General features: G+C 41.5%; 1 protein-coding gene across 2 annotated transcripts in view; it reads left to right on the plus strand.

The window, feature by feature from the left end:
• Positions 1–18,964, plus strand: part of LOC136863953 (myrosinase 1) — a 132,649-nt gene extending 113,685 nt beyond the window's left edge. For both annotated transcript variants that reach the window (XM_067140406.2, XM_068226117.1), the window contains exons 10-12: positions 3,261–3,395; positions 3,970–4,076; positions 18,611–18,964. In XM_067140406.2, coding sequence (XP_066996507.2) covers positions 3,261–3,395; positions 3,970–4,076; positions 18,611–18,815 — 447 coding nt within the window. In that variant the 3' untranslated portion in view covers positions 18,816–18,964. The remainder of the gene's footprint in view (positions 1–3,260; positions 3,396–3,969; positions 4,077–18,610) is intronic.
• Positions 18,965–19,229: the final 265 nt, after the last annotated feature.

The following is a 19,229-nucleotide window of genomic DNA, read 5'->3' on the forward strand; positions in this document are numbered from 1 at the left end:
ACACCAAGTCAACAACAATGAAGATTTGATATAAGAATTAAACTAAAACTGAAACACAACACTACACAAAATAGTTACATCATTGGTATGATCTTCTAACATTCATGAACTGACATCAAGAGTTTAAAAACAAGAGCTGCCAGCATGACGGTTGCACATGCACTGACCTTGTGAGTTGAGTGGGGGAAGACATTGGGAGGGCCAGTACAGTCTGCGCAGAAACCTGTTCTATAGAATTAAATTTGTGTTACGTTTCATAAGAATCAGGACGTCATACCATTTCAGGGTTAAATGTTAGGACTTTATGTCACTGTGGACATTATGTCTTGGAAGCACAGTGAGACCAATTATGTGACTGACAGACCAAGTAACAATTGACCAAGGGTGAGAATGCCACATCAGAATCAGTGCATCAGAGTAACAGCATAGAGGTGAGCAACTTTGACTGCTCAACTATTAGGAGATGACTTTCTGAGGGTAAACGGGCTCCATGTATCTGCACAAACTGAATGCAATTAGCTGCATATTACCCTATTCAGGTCCTTTCAACTGATTAGACATATTCCTCAAGAGAATTGTCATCATGCTGAGAGAAGAATGGAAGAACCTTGTACTTCTACGTAACTACTACATCTTATATTTACTCTAAGCTGTTTGTAATTTTCATGGCTTGGCCTTTCCCTACCGTTCTCGCATACTAAACTTCCTCTAAAAAATAGCAAAACAAGTCTTGGTGCCTCAAAATGTGTCCTATCAATCTCTCTCTCTCCTTCTGGTCAAATTTTGCCTAATTATTCTGCTCTCACCAGCTCATAAACAGTACTGGACTATTTACTCCTGGACATTTTTTGTAGACCAATCATTCTTGGACATTCTAACCTGGAAGGATACATTGCCATATCAAGCATTCAATTAATTAGCTATTAATAAATTATCATGAATCACATCACATCGTGTGGACATTGTCATCGACACGTCGTAGTTGGTTCCTTTCTTTGAAGGGCCAATGACTTAGATGTTAGGCCCCTTTAAATAACAATCATCATCAACCTTTCCTTTTTCTAACATAAGTATAAAGAATTTTAATGTTCTTTGTTTTATGTCCCACTAAATACTTTTACGGTTTTTGGAGATGCCAAGGTGCTGGAATTTTGTCCTGCAGAAGTTCTTTTACATGTCAATAAATGTACCAACTTGAGGCTGACGTATTTGAGCACCTTTAAATACCATCACACTGCGCCAGGATCAAACCTGCCAAGTTGGGGTCAGAAGGCCAGCGCCTCAACCATCTGAGTCACTCAGCCCACTTCCCTGAAAGAAAGTATATTATATTTCATGCATTTATCATGAGCAGCTTTATTTCCAGAAGCAGGTTCTTTAGACAGTTCATGAAATCTAATCGCATGCTCTGAGTGAAAGTGTACTTTGTTTTTGCTTTTCTTATTAACCTTTCAAAGTTCCTAATAATTGTCCTGCTTGTAGTGCTCCAGATCTGGGTTCTAGTTTAGTAATTTAAAAGGCACAAACGGTTCAGTAGACCTTTTCAAAAAACTATCCCACATCTCATTTAGATGCCCCCATCAGAGCATACATACTTATGGTAAGAACTCTTGAAATTCAAATCTGCCAGCTTTTGTATACTGATATACTTTTAATTTTTCCCCATCTGGTTTAGGGTTCAAGGGATATTTAATTCTGCTGCTTACTGGTGGCATAGTGTATTCCCATACAACTAACACATAAGTCATTAGGTCTTACAAGATAAATATCTAACATGTTGTTTCAGCTAGCAGGAAGCACTGAGACGCATTTGAAAAAATCTGAAGACGATCCCAAACAACGTGCCTGTAGTCAGATATTGAATGATTTTAGTGTGGGCTCCTAGTCCGTTCGATGTAATTTTTTTTTTTTTCACTCCTGAAAGACATACATGTTTCTCATTGTTCAAGGGAATATAATTGCAGAACATGCAGCATTTTGGGTCAATGAATTTATTTCCTTGAGGATATCCCAACAAAAACAATAGAATTTTGATTTCTTTGATGATAAAACATTTTAAATACTCTATGCTAGTTTGAAACAGCTGAAACCGAACAAGTGGCCATGCGGTTAGTGTCACGCAGCTGTGAGCTTGCATTTGGGAGATAGTGGGTTCGAACCCCACTGTCAGCAGCTCTGAAGATGGTTTTCCATGGTTTCCCATTTTCACATGAGGCAAATGGTGGGGCTGTTCCATAATTAAGGCCATGGCCATTTCCTTACCACTCTCAGCCCTTTCCTATTCCATAGTTGCCATAAGACCTATCTGTGTCGGTACGACATAAAGCAAATTTAAAAAAAAGAAACAGCTCAATAATTTATCACACCCATGTTTTGAACACAAAACTGTTGTATTTTTGCTAGTGTTTTAACATCACACAAGCACATTGAAGGTTTTCAGTGATGCAAGGATGGGAAAGGGCTAGGATTTGGAAGTTAGCGGCCATGGCCTTAATAAGGTACAGCCCCAACCAGCATTTGCCTGGAGTGAAAATGGGAATCCACGGAAAACCACCTTCAGGGCTGCCAATGGTAGGATTGGAACTCCTGAATGCAAGCTGACAGCTACATGACCCTAACTGCGGGTCCAATTCACTCTTCACTCAGTCCAAACTGTCCGCACAGAGTTGCAATCCATTCTATTACTGCATAAAGATCGAGGCTCTACTTATGAAGTTATACCTTGCTCTTAGTTTTGCTGCAGCACTTCCCAAATATTTCCTGTAGGTTCATTACCTATGGCACCACCTCAAAAGAGAAGTGTTGTCTTTCTTTTTCAAGCAGTTTAACACCACACTATCATCAAAGGGTTTTGATGACACGAGGATGGAAAAGGGCTAGGATTTAAAACGTAGCTACCATGGCCTTAATTAAGGTACAGCCCCAACCAGCATTTGCCTGGTGTGAAAATGGGAAACCATGGAATACCCTCTTGAGGACTGCCGATGCTAGGATTTGAAACCCACCAACTCCCAGTTGCAAGCTCACAGCTATGCAACCCTAACCGAATGACCAACTCACTCAGTAAGGAGATGTGTAATTAACACCTTATTATACTGTACTATATATTCTTTGACTCTACAATTAGTTAAATTTCTCCCTATATTTTCTTTTACTTGCCTTTCCACTCCAGTACAGAAATATTCCATAATTTCCTTCCAGAATAGCATTTGTTTGATTGTGACTGAAATTTCAACCCAGTACATTGATCTGTTTTTCAGGTAGTGCCATGGGGGATGAGAAAAATGCTTAACTACATTAGATTAAAATACAACAATCCTCCTGTGTTTATAACAGAAAATGGCTATTCAGACGAAGGACAGCTAAATGACAACGGGCGAGTGGAATTCTACTCGGTAAGTTCTGTGGTCAATATAACAAAGAAATGTAAAAAGAATGTATCAAAAATGGATCAAAACAAGAAATTATGTAGGTGAAGAAAAGCACTTAAATGAAATAAATAGAGCAAAACAAATAATTCTAAAGTCCATGATAACACAGAAGACTTTGGAAATGACCTGGAATGGTTAGGTGAAAAGAAAGGGATACCTTCTGGAATGATTAAAAAAAAAAAGGTTAGAAAGGGATGGAAAAAGGAAATTAATGGTATTTTGGGTAAATTGTGTGAACTCATTATAAATCCTAGTGCTTGGCTAGACAGATGGAAGGAATATTTTGAATAACTTCTTAATATTAAAGGACAACGGAGTATATATATATATATAACTTATATTTTAATTAGTATTTTTAACATTTTGATATTTAAAATGTATTGAGTATTATAAAGTACTACATAACTAAATGGATGTATCAGGAAATATTACAGTCAATAGATACTCTCTACCCCATAATCTGTGATTGAGACCAAAGTGTTACTATTCCATTCTATATGCATAAAATTCTGTTCTAATAATAATTTCATTTTTATAGGGTTACATAAGTGAAATGTTGAAGGCTATCAATGTGGATGGCTGCAATGTAATCGGCTATACAGCCTGGAGTCTAATTGACAACTTTGAATGGAATCAGGGTTACACGTAAGTATGACAAGTCCACAACATGCAGCTCTAAATTGAGGTAGATGGTTATAATGTATGTATATTCCTTAACATAGAAGTAACAATTGAATTACAATTTTCAACCAAATCTAAGCCAAAAATATTCTGTCTTAATCTAATCCATCCCTGGTGGCAGGTGATCGTATATGAAACAGGGAGAGAATTTGCCCTTCTCATGTCTGTTGTGTTCTCTGTACAGTGTCAAATACAGTATTAATTTTGGTGTTGCAGAATATTTTTTATATTACTGTGTTTCATTGATGCATATTGTTGGGATGCTTATTGACAGCAAACAAACACAATGAGAAAGTAAGAAAACATTGAGAAGTTTTCTCGAGAATTACTGCCTGCATCAAATTTTGCAAGAACTTTGAAATTCCATTACGTGGTCATGATGGAACCTCATAGACATCAAATCCTGCCATCTTTAGAGGATTATTGGAATTTACTAGAATTTATCCTCGAGATTTGTCACAATAAAATATATGCTGAAATAAAACCATCTCAATTTTGGTCCATAATGTTGGATGATACAACTGATGTATCAAGTCATTCGCAGCTGGTTATTGCTTTTTCATTATGAATTGGATGGTGCTGTGCAGGTAGGATCACAGGAACTGTTTAACCTAAAAGCACAAAATGCTGAAGTATTAACAGAATGCATTCTAGAGCAGTCGAAAACAGTTCTGAATGGCAAGAGTGAGTAACTTAACATCCATACCTACAACGGATAGAGTCAAGTATAAAATGAGGTTTTCATAGCTCATAAGTTAATACTGTTTTTTAAAATAAGAGGAGTCCAATAGAATACTTTGAGCAATTTTACATTGAACTGTTGGAGGAACAACAGGGATTCTTCGTACTCTGAATTAGCAGGACTTGAACTCTTCATCGCATTATACCTTGTGAGGCTATTTTAAATAACCAGCTGCCAATCCCGCTAATTACAAAAGAAAGAAACTTCCTTCTGTTATGCACCAGCAGGAAGAGCCTCTTCCCATGAAGAAAAAAAAATTGAGTCACAAAATCCCGTCTCAGCAATGGAGGTATCTGTTACGATTTCTTGTAAGGTAAAGGAGAGATTTGCATTCAATAAGTATTTGTTGGCAGCAAAATTGTAAAATTTCTCCCCTTTTAACTCAATAAAAATTCATACAATTTTTTTTACCAGAACATGAAATCGTTTTACCCATTCTTGTGTAAAGAAATCTGAACATACAATTATCTGTTCTGTTTGAAAGGAAAGAATTCCACAATATCTCAGGAATTGTGCATATATACAAAATCATTTGGATACAGAAATTGGCTATTCCTATACAGAAGTATCCACTCCCCTCAAAATAATCTTCACTACATATACGACTAATTCTCAGTCTAAGAGGCATTTTTCTGCACTGAAAAGAGTGAAAATTTCTCTGAGAAGTACGACACAAGACCCCCTTGCTGCTTTAGACATGTTAAGCATAGAGAAGGTAATGACTGAAAACATTGTTAATTTCAATGATAAACTAATCAGAAAACTTCCCGATTGCAAAGAAGGGAGACTGGATTTCAAAATCAAATAAAATTGTGAATTGTTACCTTAGAACAGAACTTGTTATTGAAGATTTTCATTAGTATTTTCCAGATAAATATTATGATGTATAACATTTTGAAATCATGCAGTAAATAATCATAAATAATAATCATCATTGTCGTCATCATCAAAAACAACAACAGCAGCAGCTGAGCCAAAAAATGATTGGATCAATGATCGGTTACGAATTCAGCTTCAATAATGGGAAAAATTGATGAGTTGATTGCTGAAACTGGGTATGGTGCAAACCCAATGGTGCAATGTACCCCACTGCTCTGCAGTGTGGTATGTTGATCCAACAGGACAATACATAAACCTAATTGAGTCCAGGGCATTCCAAACTAGCATTTTGGAGAGTTCCACAACATAATGTGGCCACTACGTTCACCTAACATATATCTAATGAAACATTTACGAGATAAGGTAAAGGGCTCCATTCGCAGCCAAGATTGTTAATCTGTAAATGCTAAGGGTCTGCGAGGAAACTATCCAGACAGCATTGCATAACAGGTACTCTTTTGTTCTAATGTTTATCCTTGTCTCCTCTTTCTACTACTCCTCTTCCAACTCTCAAATTATGTGTTCCTTCTAGCTGAAGCACTTCTCTGAGCAGAGACACTTTGTTAGACCAGTGTCCCATTGTGTTAACATAATACATTGTCGACAACTTTGAGAATCTAAATTCAAGTAAAAATAAATTTTTATTACTAAAATGATTAATTTATCTGGAGCTATTATTTTAATTACTATTTCATATGTTATTTTAGAATTAGCATGCTACCTATTCTACTAACACATTCGTTTTCTCAAACGGTGTTATACACCTGTAACATGGGAATGATCTACTATCTCGCTTCTAGTTACTAACTAGCTTCTAGTTTCGAGTGTCCTAGATATGAATCTCGGTGACAATACCTGGGATTTTTAGTGGGACCGTTAGTAGGACATTGGACCAATAACTCCAAACTGTACCAGTTTGGTGATGGGTACCCACGGAACCCATATTCACACGGAAAATTGACTTTGAAGTAAAATAATGAACATACAATTAATTATTGATCAGAAAATGTCTTTAGCTCTCACACTTACAAACAATATAAAATAAAATGTAATTTAACTAGGAGTAATGATTTTTAGCATCTTTAAATCATAAATTTCACATTTTGATTTGTTCATTTAGGATTTTATAGTGTTTTGAAGAAAAACATATAATTTGAGTTAACTCTGATAAATGTCTGGCCCCGCGGTGTAGGGCGAAACATGTCTGCCTCTCACCCGGTGGCCCCGGGTTCAATTCCCGGCTGGGTCAGGGGTTTTTAATTGTAATGATTAATATCCCTGGCCTGAGGACTGGCTGTTTGTGAAGTCCTTAATCTTCCTTTCCTCACACACAACATTCCACACTACTGCAATTCCAATTATATGCAGGTTTATACAATATGGTGCCAGTAAGGGCAAAAGATCCTCATGGGTTGACTCCCTGAACAAATAGCATTCAAAAAAACTCTCATAAATAGGCAATGTTTTTGATAATGTTAGTATGAAATTAAAATCACATTTGGACAGAGAATAAAAATTAATATAAAGTATAATGAAACTGAAAGGCTGCTTTATTAAATTGCTGTAGCCTAAAGGATAACATAGAAAAAAGGACAAATTTATACTGATGCAAAATCATAATAATAAAATGAAAATATACAAAAATTAACATAAGTTATGTTCATGAATCAGTGTCACTATTGAAGGAAAGCATAGAACATATCTAAACATTTTGTTTTGTCATTCGTGTTCTCTGATCACTTACATTTAACTTGTAACCAATTTACTGAAATATCTGTAGTCTCTAAACTGTTAGTAGGACTCCAAATACATTGCAGAACTGCTGGAGCAAACTCTGGTATTTGAGCTTGACAGACAATAGCATTTGCAGGCAGTCCAAGGGAGCACAAACTCCTCAGTTCAATTTTCCCCAAAAAAAAAAAAAAAATATATGAATAAGGATTTATTAGAAAAAAATCATCAGTTGCACATTTATGTTGAGTAAATTGAGTAACTTTTGCATTTTATCTTACATTCAAAATGCAAAAAGTGGTTTACAGCTATCACACTCACATATTGTACCCGCTCAAAACCTGAGTCCCAACCAGCATTTATCTCAGGGAGTGTTACGGTCCGAATCCATCGCAACTAATACTCAATAAAAAAATATTTTGAGATATAAGATCTCAAACTAAATGTAAGGGCGCCATCCAATCAGTACTACAGGGTGGAACGGGACACTCTAATCTTTATCTTTAAGGCTCATCATAAAAAAAACACACCAATTATATATATTCAGATCAAAGGGAAATTATGAAGGCTCCGTCCTAGGAATGGGGACGGATATTTAAATGGTCACCAAGGGTTTACTATTTTACAAGAACAAGAACCTGGAGTTGTTTCCTTGCAAATGCTAAAGGAGCATTTTATTTAAGTAAACAAATGAAATTTTACACACAATCAAAATCTGTTGACCCTTGATTTGCCGGTAATTTGGCAAATTATTCCTGAAATTGATTACATAATGTTTGTCACTTTTGACCACCCTTCCATTTTGGTGGTAGAACCGTTGATATCTGAAGGTATCAGATTTACCTTCGTTAACATCATGACCATATTTGATCATGGACCAATAACCTGTTGGCTAAGTAGGCGCGATCACATGGACCATGTTATCGCCTCTACTTTAATTGAGATGAGACCAACCCGGGAAACTACAAACTCTCCCCGGGTTCCTAACCAAGATATGCTAATCGTTAGTTGAAGGAATACGACAAAGGGACTCTAACCTAATGGTCCAGATGTAGGGATTTGCCTTCATTTACACATATTAACTTAACTTATTATTTACAACCAATTGACATTATTTCGTTAATTCGCCAGCTGACTTCCCTAGTATCATCCATCAACAGCCTCCGAAATAATAAGAAAAATAAATAAAATAAAAAAATATTTTATTAAATATTATTATTATTATTATTATTATTATTATTATTATTATTATTATTATTATTATTATTATTATTATTATTATTATTATTATTATTATTATTATTATTATCTGTGGAGATCATGATTATCGTAACCCGTAATCATCCTCGGACTAATATTTCAACTTTTCGCGATTTTATTTTATTTTCATCTGAAATAAATAAAAGTACCTTCGTTGATTATTCTTCTTCTCCTTCTTCAAATATTCTCATCATTATTATTATTATTATTATTATTATTAGTTAAAAATCTCAAATTTTTCATTTCAACTCCCAACATCATTATTATGTCCAAATTTAAAAAAAGTAAATTCTTCTTCTTCAAAAAAAAGTAGTTATTTTTTTTATTATTATTATTTTTAAAAAAATAATTTCGTCTGTTACACGGTCTTCCACTCTTAATATGTTTAACGCATAACCCCTTTTACAATTCCGATTTATTTTGGCACTAATCAATCCAGATATGATTTACTTGGAATATTATTATTATTATTAGTATTAGTATTATTTCGAGAATCTTTATTTTTATTCCCCATCTTTATAATTTAGTCACATACGTTCTCTCCCAAACAGAAATCACCAAGATCCGAATTCACATCGGTCGGGACATAATAGTTTTCGAACCCGCAACCTTATTTTCGTACTGCCGTTAATTCATGGAGACCATATGCTCCTAAGACAATTCTCAAATCCCATAACACCTCGCAGTTGGGCAAATACCTCCAATCTCTGCAAGTGTTAAATTATTCCTTCCTTTTCCATTTTGAAGTCCATTTATCCATTGGAACTCTTCAAAACATTTTCACAAATTAACCCTCGGTGTGTGGACTCTATTCTGCCACTCAATACACCGGTATATAAATACAACCTCTATGTGGGCCTTAAGATCCATCTATTTCTTCATCAACATCAGTACAATTCACTTTCATTTCGGGCCGGATTTCTGTCCCACAAAACTCCAAATCTCAACTTTTGGCTCAAATCCCTCTGGATCTCGAACATAGCGTGACCATATTATAAAAGTGCCTATCTCGTTTCTACCAAAATTATGATTATTATGGAGTCCAAAAACGTTAAATCAAAATTAACGCTAAAAACCGGATTCACTGCACAAATTATAATTATTCACGGCACATGTGATCTCCACATTTAAATTACTTTAATTTGCAATCATACTATCCAACTAGGCCCGTGCCTTTATTCTCAAAGATTATTATTAAACACGCCTTTACACATTACCAAATTCTAATGTCCTACTTCGACACTTGTACAGACTATTATTATTTTGTCCACTGGCGAACTTCGCGATATTTACACACAAATCAATGGACTTCATTCCGTCCCACAACAATTTAAATCACTTGGCAATCCTACCTCTGGATTATCTTAACAACATGCCTTAATATCTATAAAAGTTCCGATAACGGAAACCCACTTTGGAAGCACTTCTAAATGAATATTTACATTATCTTTATGTGAAACGTGCTCCATATTATAGCAAACAACTCAAGCACTTGAATGAACAACTCAACCCTACTATACTCTATTTAATAATCAAAATTATGATGAGTGCTTGATCTAATCTACATATTAATTTGTCCCTTTGTCTATCTATCTTTGAATTTATACGAGCCGTAACGGCTCGTTTCACAATCAAGTTACCATGATAAAATATGATTTCCTTCCCCTAACGATAGCAATCTATAAATATATTAAAAGGTACTCAACTCTGCCATTGTAGTCTGCTAAAACCGGACGAGAAGCCATAGCCCCTCCGGTTTTTAGCAATGCATTTCACTGGTATTCATGCCAGCTTGAAGAATTAATCCTTGACCCTTTCCAACTTTACACATTTTGAATAAAAACAAATAAATTAACTGTTGCACTTTGGAATAATTTCCACCCTAAATTCTATTCACAAATTTTACACTCTCGGCCTTGTATCTAGCCCACTTAATGTAAATGTACATTCTTCATTCCTTTCCCGGACACTAGGAACATGGGATACCTCGGGTTTCCCTTTACAACGGCCCGTACGCGCACTTGAATTTCCCGTCTCACGTTCATGTAGCTGACCAGGTATCAGTTTAGAATCGACGGTTTACTAGGTGACATAAACACTCGGGACCGTTCTCATGTAACGCACTTCCTAATCTGTTGGTAGAATCTCACACTCCGTAAGTTAGGCTTTACTGAGTCCTGTCTATTTGAAACACTTCATACTAGGAGACTGCTCAAGACCGTAATATGAGCTACATCACGTCATGAATCACTGTACTATGTAACAATATAATACTTCGAACTCTACTTTGCGTAAGTACACACTCGCACCCCTGGCGTAGTCACGGCTCGAACGCTATATCAGAAGTACTTTTTGCGCACCACTGGCGTGGTCACGGCTCGAACACAATATCGGAAGTACTTGCGCGTCCTATTTTTTTTTTTTTTTTTTTTTTTTTACGGGGGGCCCCCGTAGCCCGCTCCCCCGCCGTGACCATCGACTCAATCTACATGGCCTCCGACATTCTATTAATTTCTAAGTAGAAAAGAGATAGCTGGGTAGAGTGGGAAGTGATACAAGGAGTATCTGCCGGTTTCCGAGTCAGACTCGCTACCACGGCAAAGTTTGTATTGGTTGGATAGTGTTAAGGTATGGTATTGAAGGGTCAGGGAAAAACCACATAGGCAGAAAGAAGAAAGAGCCTACATGTAAAACCTGACATCTTTTGATAGCACATGCAAGGATGTGGGCTGGAAAAAGACCAGAGGTTATGTTAGTTAGGAACAGGTAACATGCACAAAACATAAACCAATTCCTTGCAATTTTTGTTATTATGGGGATCAGTCCTTCTTGTCACTGCCGGGTCGGCTCGGGTCTGCTAGCGTCTGGGCTTTGGGCCACAGGTTCGTCCCATTGTCCAGCAGCCAGCAGTCCCTGGTGCCAAGTCTCCTTTTGGAGAGGGGGGAATTAGAGCCAAGCCTTGCATGCAAGGGGCTATCTTCTTCCTCCTGTCGATGTCCCTCTATGCGGTGTTGTTTGAACACACTTGTCACTGCAGATCTAAAACTAAGATTATTAATAGCATATGTATATACAAGTTCTCATTGGAGTGCCGGCTGTTTGCCTGCTCTCATGTCCAGCTTACAACCTAGATAGGAAAGAGATAACAGATAGATATTAGGGCTGTTTATAGGGCGCTGGCTGGTGTTCCGCTCCCATGTCTCTGTAGGGGGCGGGGGTGGATTGACACGTCCTTGGCCGTCTGGCTGCGTTGCCGTCGTCTTCTTAAGTTGTACTTTTTGTCAATCTTCCTCGCCTGGTCCCTGGGTCTAGGACAGCTGAAACATATTTACATATTTACATAGGTGTCTGCAGTGTGTGGGTGTATGTGGTATATAGGTGTCAGCTTGGCGGGAGTGGGTTGGCTATCGGCCCCTCGCCCACCCAACCCTGTGGCTGAACAGAATGTTTTTCGGTGTAGGATACTTTTTGTACAGATCAACGTCGTAGCGTCCGATCCCGCTTATTAACGGGTTGATCTTATTACTCCATGACTTTCTGTACATGTTTAGTGTCTGTTTACGTATTTGGTGCCTTATTGAGCTGACTTTCGCAATACTGCGTAGTTGGCGTATTGGCGTGTCGAAAGGGAGTCTGGTCGCTGCTCGTAGGCATTTATTTTGTATTAATTCCAGCTTGTCCAGGTTCGTCATTGCAGTGAACCCCCACGCTGGGGCTGCATACATGATTATTGGTCTGATTAAGGCCTTATACATGTGTATGGCTACTTCCGTTTTAATACTGGACTTTTTGTTCAGTATAGGATATAGCTGGTTAAGTCGTATGTGTGCTTTTCTTTGTATATCATTGATGTGGTGTAGCATGGTGAGCTTTCTGTCTAGGACTACTCCTAGGTATTTGACTTTGTCATGCCACACTATATCTTCGTTGAAAAGCTTTAGCGCTTTTATGTTGACTGGTTTGCGTGTGAGTCTGTTCTTCTTAGTGAACAGCACTGCTTGGCACTTGTCAACATTGACCTTGATGCGCCATTTCGTTAGCCAAGGCTCGAGAGTTCTTAGTGCTACTTGGAGCCTCTTTCGAGCGCACGCTAGTTGTGGATGTTGAACTGAGATAGCGGTGTCATCAGCGTAGAGGTGTGTGGTAGTGAGTTCTGTCGTAGGCATGTCGTTTGTATACAGGACGAAGAGGATTGGGCCGATAAGGGACCCTTGGGCTACGCCCGCTCTAATCCTGCGAGTACTTGACAGCGTGTTATGTACGTCTACTTTGAACTCTCGGCCCTCCAGATAAGATTTAATAAGTCTTATATAGCCTGGGTGGAATTCGTGGTCTATTAGTTTCGCTAGTAGGCCTTCGTGCCAGACTTTGTCAAATGCTTTCTGGATATCAAGGAAAACCGTTCCTGTGTCTCTTCGTTTGTTGAGACCTATGGTGGCTTGTTCTATGAATCGAGTGAGCAGTTGTGGGGCAGAATGTGCGTTCCTAAAGCCAAACTGCTCGTTGCGAATTATACCTTTTTCCTTGATATGCCCTATTAACCTTTTCAGTAGTATTTTCTCGAATACTTTACTGAGGGCGTCCAGAAGGCTGATGGGTCTGTAGTTGTTGGGGTCTGACTTGTCTTTGCCTGGTTTTCCAAATACGAGGATCCTAGCCCTTTTCCATTGTTCAGGGTAGTATTGTAGTCTGAACATTGCGTTGAAGATGCTGGTAAGTAGTGTTAGGGCTTTGTGAGTTAATTTCTTAATTATTATGTTCTGGATCTCGTCTGGGCCTGGCGCCTTCTTGGAGTTAAGATGACCTATAATCCACTTAATTTCGTGTATATTTGTCCTCTTAACCTCCGGCTTAGGTGCGTTTTCAAGGAATTCTGCTACCTTTGCCTCAGTTTGCCTGATGAAGGCTGGGTCAGATGGTATTTCGTTTGGGGTGAAAGCCGCCTCTATGGAGTCCGCTATGATTTCGGCTTTGTCACGGTTCTCGTATACCGGGCCGTTAGGTCCCTTGATGGTAGGGATGTTGTGTGGTTCTCGCGTGAAGTGTCTCGCTAAGTTCCACACTGGCCTGGTGTTGGTGTCGAAAAGTTTGAGGTGGTTGTTCCACTTTTCCGACCTGTATTCGAGTAGTTGCTTTTGTATTTCCATGTTTAGTTCGTTTTTCATCTCGCGGTCTTCGTCTCTGTGATGTCGAGCCCAGTTACGCCTGTGGCTATTGCGTCTGCGTATTAACTCTTTTATGTGCGCTGGAATCTCGAAAAGAGGTGTTTCTCTGTGTTTGCTTAGCGGTATGCTCGCAGTTGTGGCTGTTTGAATTGCTTCTACGAGGGTTTTGACTGCTTCGTCAATTTGGGCTGTGCTGTCTATTTGCATGCCTTCGCTTCCCTGTAGGAGTGTGTCTAGCTTGCGTTCGAATTTGCCCCAGTTGGCTGCTTTATAGTTGAGCCGGCGTCTGGGGTTTTTCTCATATTCCTCTGGGTTCGCATCTAGTGTAAATATCACTGGTTGGTGCCTCGACCCCAGGTCGTTCACTACCTTAATGCTATGCCTTTGAGGAATATGTCGCAATAGGGCTATGTCAAGTATGTCGGATACGTGATCGTTCGGTGCTACGAACGTGGGCTCACTGGGGGCCGTTACCACATAGTCCTGGGTTAGCATGTGGTCATACAGCCTTGTGCCTGCCGGGTTTGGTTTCAGGCATCCCCAGGTGGCGTGTTTCGAGTTTAAGTCGCCTCCTAGCACTGTGTTTCGATTTAGCCCTAGTACTGTTTCTATGTCTTGAGTGTTAAGGCTTGTCGGTCTGGAGTATGCTGCTATTACATTTATGAGTGTTCCTTGCACTGGTAGGGCTATTCCACATGCCTCTAGCGTGACCAGCTCTGGTATGTCTACCTCCATGTGCTTGATGTCCTTCCTTACCAGGACTGCCACTCCTCCAACTTTGTTAGCCTTATCGCTTCTGTGCATTTTGTAGCCTCTTATAGTGAACTTCCTCCCCGGAGGGAGGAAGGTCTCTGTTAGGAGAGCTACGTGTATTGAGTTCGCGGCTAGGAAGGCTTCGAGTTCATATTTCCTAGATCTGACGCCCTGGCAGTTCCATATTAGAACTCGAAGCTCCTGCGTGTTATTGTTATTATTATTATTATTATCTTCGTGGGGTTGTTCAGCCATCCGGGGTTAGGAGTTCGGAGATTGCATTAGCCAGGTCCCTTAGCCAGGGGTAGGGGAGCATGTTGGCCATCATAACCCCAGTGGTTATGGCTACCGACAGGTTCAGGTTCGGAAAGAAGGTTTTCAGGATTTCTTCTATCCTTTCCCTGAACGCCTTTACTGCCATGTTCCCCGCTGGCTGTTGTGCCTGTATCTGTGTTGGTGAGATTGGTGTGGTGAGAGGTGAGGGCGAGGGGGGTGGTGGTGCGGATGCCGGCTGACTATCGGCAGGTTCTCTGCGGGGGGTGGAGCTGGCCTGGGGTGGGCCTTCTAGTAGCTCGGGAAGTGCTGGCGTGGACTTAACCTGCCTTTGTTTGGTTTCCTGGGGCTGGGCCTTCTTGTTGATCTTACTTGAGGTCTTAGCTCGGACGGTGGTGGGGGCTGGTTGGGCTGAGGGCCCGTGGTTTTGCTTGCCTACCGTCCGTACGGGCTTGAAATTTAAAATGCCTCCGCCTGATGGGCGCTGGTTGTCTGAAGGACCTTGCTTTTGGCCCTTTGTGCCTGACGGGCCTGCGAGACCTGAAGGGTCCTTTGTACCTGATGGGCCTGGGTTCTTCTTGCGTGAAGCGCCTGTGCCTGAGGGGCCTGCTTGGGCTTTAGGGTTGCCACGCTTATTACCCTTTGGCCCTTTGCCTTGATGGGCGGCTTCGTAGTCCTTGCGGCTAGGACAGTCTTTAAAGTTGGCCGCGTGTTTTCCCCCGCAGTTAGCGCACTTAGAGTACGCGGGGTCGTTGCCGTGGGGGCAGTCGCGGGACAAGTGGGAGGCGGCGCATCTGCGGCATCTGGGCTCCAGTCGGCACGCCGCCCCTGGATGGCCATGCCTCTGACACACTCCACATTGGGGGCCAGTGGCTGGGGGGCGGTATGGCTCGACCGACACCAGCATGTTCGCGAGCATCCGCATTTTCCGCAGATTGTCCGCGTCTGGGGTGTCCGCCACTGCAACTAGGAATAGGTTGCCCTTGGCTGGCCTATTCCCTGCCCGCATCCGCACAACGGAGAATGCGGGGATATCCTGAGCTTTCAATGCAAGCTGGATTTCGTCCGCATTACTTCCGTTAACGGGGGTCCTCACTACGAACCGCTTCATAGTGCTATTGGGCAATATTCTTACAAATGTAATATTCAGCCGTTTTAGCACCTCGATAGCGGTTTCGTAGCTCTCAAAGCTCGTCATGTGCAGCCGAATCGCTAAATGTGCGTCTACTCTCGGCCTAGAGAAATAATATTTTCTCTCTTCATGCGGCAGCTTTTTGAGGAGCTCCGTTTCGAGTGTCTTGGTGTTGGTGGTGTATACCGTAAGGGGTGGGGGGGTTGACCCCTTACGGGTGATCTGTTTCTTTTGTTGTGGTGGTGGAGGTGGACTCTGACGAGTCTGCCTCTTGTGTGTGGAGTGCTGGGGTTGGGTTGAGCCGATAGATGTTTCGGTGCTACTATCGACTCGGGTACTTGGCTTATTTCTCCCGCCTGCCTGGGCCTTGCGGCTCAGGGGCTGGGTTACTTTTCCTTTCCCCTTTCCCTTCCCCCTCTTCCTCCCTTTTGCCTCCCTGAAGCCGTCACCCTGGTTTCCCGGCTGGGTGGCTGGGACCTCGGGTTCGGTCACCCCGTGCTGGCTGGGTCCCTCTCCCTCGGAGCTCTCAGATTCGGCCTCCCGGGATGCGCCTGAAAGGTCGATCACCAGTGGGGCCTCGTCCGACTCCGAGTCCGAGTTTCCCGCTCGCCCGGGTGGGGGTTGGACTGTAGTTGGCGCCATCTGCCGAGTCCGTTTCCCCCTCTTATTCCTTCCCTTGTGCGCTGTTGTCTTCGCGCTCGGGTTTGCGGAACTGGGTCCCGCTTTCCCGGCGTCCGACTGGCTGACCACTGGGTTGGGTTCGAGGGTTCGGTTCGTGTTGGGGGGAGGAGTAGCCTCCATTTTGTTTTCGTGTTCCTCCTCAGCCGCTAGCTCAATGGAGCCATACGACTGTTCCTTCCCGTGTTCGGGTTCCGGCACATCAGGGGCTAGCCCCGGTTCCCGGTCGCCCGAGCACAGCGTCACGCACTCCAGCTCCGCTTCCAGGCTTCGCCTGCTCTTATTTCGGGGGCCAGCCCTGTGGCTGGCCGGCCGATTGGGGAGCGGCTGCACTGGTATGTGCGAGCTGGCTTGTACTGACGGGGTGGTAATCGGAGATGTCGTGGTGTATGTAGTAGTGGTGGTGGTGGCGCACGCATAGTTACGCACAGCTTGCCCCGTCAGGTAAACGTTTCCCGTCAGGTTTATTTGCTGGGAGTCAGGGGTAAAGTCTGCTCCCAGCTCCTGCACATTTCGTTTCCTGCTCTCGGAGCACGCTAGGCGCTGAGTCACCTCCAGCTCCCGCTCGGCCGGGTCATTGACCCGAGCGAGGACTGGTAGCGACAAGCTATGCGCGCTTGTAGCATTCCACCCTGCAGACAAGTGCAATATATTATTATTAAACAATATATTGCCAGTTGGGGTATTTGGCGGGGGGCGGCGCTGTGATAACTGCGCTATGCCCTCCGCTGATGTACTGACGGCCGTAGAGTGGTCAGAGTGCCGTAATAACGACAGCTCCTCACTCTCCGTCATTTCTAGAAGTTCTCGGAGTTTTGTCTGTGTGGTTCCAGGCTTGCCGACAAATTGCTCTTTCCTTGCGCGTCCTAGTGTACGACCTCATATTTATACTTGTATCCCCTCTCTTCCGAGTTCAATGGAGGTCATCCTGGGATGCACAGTCCCGATATCTTCATACGACAGTTTGCGGTTTGGCCCGTGGCTTTAATATATGATCCAATGATGTAATTATGTTCTCAAATGCTGTATACCTATTCTCAGCTATTATCGTTCGCTGGTAATGGATATATTCGCGAATTTAGCTGCCGTATCCCGGCTCGGGGTTTCGCGCTCTATTGTGGCGTCCTTTGCCTTCAGCCAATCAACGAATAGCGTCCATGAATTCTCAGAATTACACCATGCAATCTCCCGTAATTATTAACTTTATATAAGTTTTATGGTATAGTAAGGCTCCTAAATTCCACTTTATTCTGAATCGATACTTGACTTCTTTCTATCAGTTTAATCCATGGAGTTAGCCTCGCTAGTGCTTCTTACAATACGAAGTTGTCGCCTTGCTTTGGTCAAGTGAATTTTTCCATTGGTCCACCTTAACCACGTGACCGGGAAGGCTCATATTTTTTTCTTCTAGTGCCAACCCCGCTTTCAACTCCCGCGAGTTACATGGAGATACCTCGCCCTCATTTCTCAGAAATTTGCACCCGGCTCCCTGCGCTGTTGCTACTACCAAGACTGCCCGGGGCTATGAAAACTTTGGCAACAAGTTGTCCTCTGTCTTTCCTTGTTGTCACCAATTCTGAGAAACCTAATTCTGTCCCTCATTGTGTTTGTTAATCTCACTGGAGACAAGAGTCTGTGGTATGGTGAAACCTGCCATCTCGGCCTGGCCTGTTCTTACTGTATGTACAGTAAGATACTATATATTCTGACAATGAAATATATATTCCTCAATAATTCATCATAATTACAATTGCATGACGCTGATCACACCCCCACCAGGGTGCAATATGTTGCTCCAATTTAAGTAACATGTAATATATTTCATCATAAAAATTCCTGGAAACATGGAAATTTGCTCTCTCATTTTGCTTTTCTCACATTTCAGGAAGAAATTTGGACTTTTTTCAGTGGACTACAGCAATAAAACACGACCTCGAAGAGCAAAGAAGAGTGCCAACTTTTTTCAGGAGATGATTTCGAACAACAGGGTGCCTGAAGAGATTTTTGAACTTCTCAGGGACTCAGTTCCAGAGGAAAATAAGGAAAAGCATCCATTACAATTCCATGTTCCTTTCAGGCTCTGGATGTAGATAAATGAACTGACCTTCTACTAAGACGAACTTTGAAACAAGTTTCCGTTTGGGCAAAATTTTGTTTTTTCTGGTTTATGGTCTATCCTGCATATCTATGCATATTTGTGACTGGCAGCATAATAAAGACAATCATGAACAAGATAGAAGAGTTGGATTTTTCTAAACCTGCTATTCCTTATTGTTGTGGAGAACATAATGCAGTCCAGACTGACATACTGTAGGTAACTTTCAAAATGTGAATGCTGAATACTTTGTGGCTTCTATACCGTTAAATAAAATAATACCAAGCTCGATAGCTGCAGTCACTTAAGTGCGGCCAGTATCCAGTATTCGGGAGATAGTGGGTTTGAACCCCACTGTCAGCAGTCCTGAAGATGTTTTTCCGTGGTTTCCCATTTTATCACCTTAATT

The sequence above is a fragment of the Anabrus simplex genome, chromosome 2 (genome assembly GCF_040414725.1).
Source record: "Anabrus simplex isolate iqAnaSimp1 chromosome 2, ASM4041472v1, whole genome shotgun sequence".
NCBI lineage: Eukaryota > Metazoa > Arthropoda > Insecta > Orthoptera > Tettigoniidae > Anabrus > Anabrus simplex.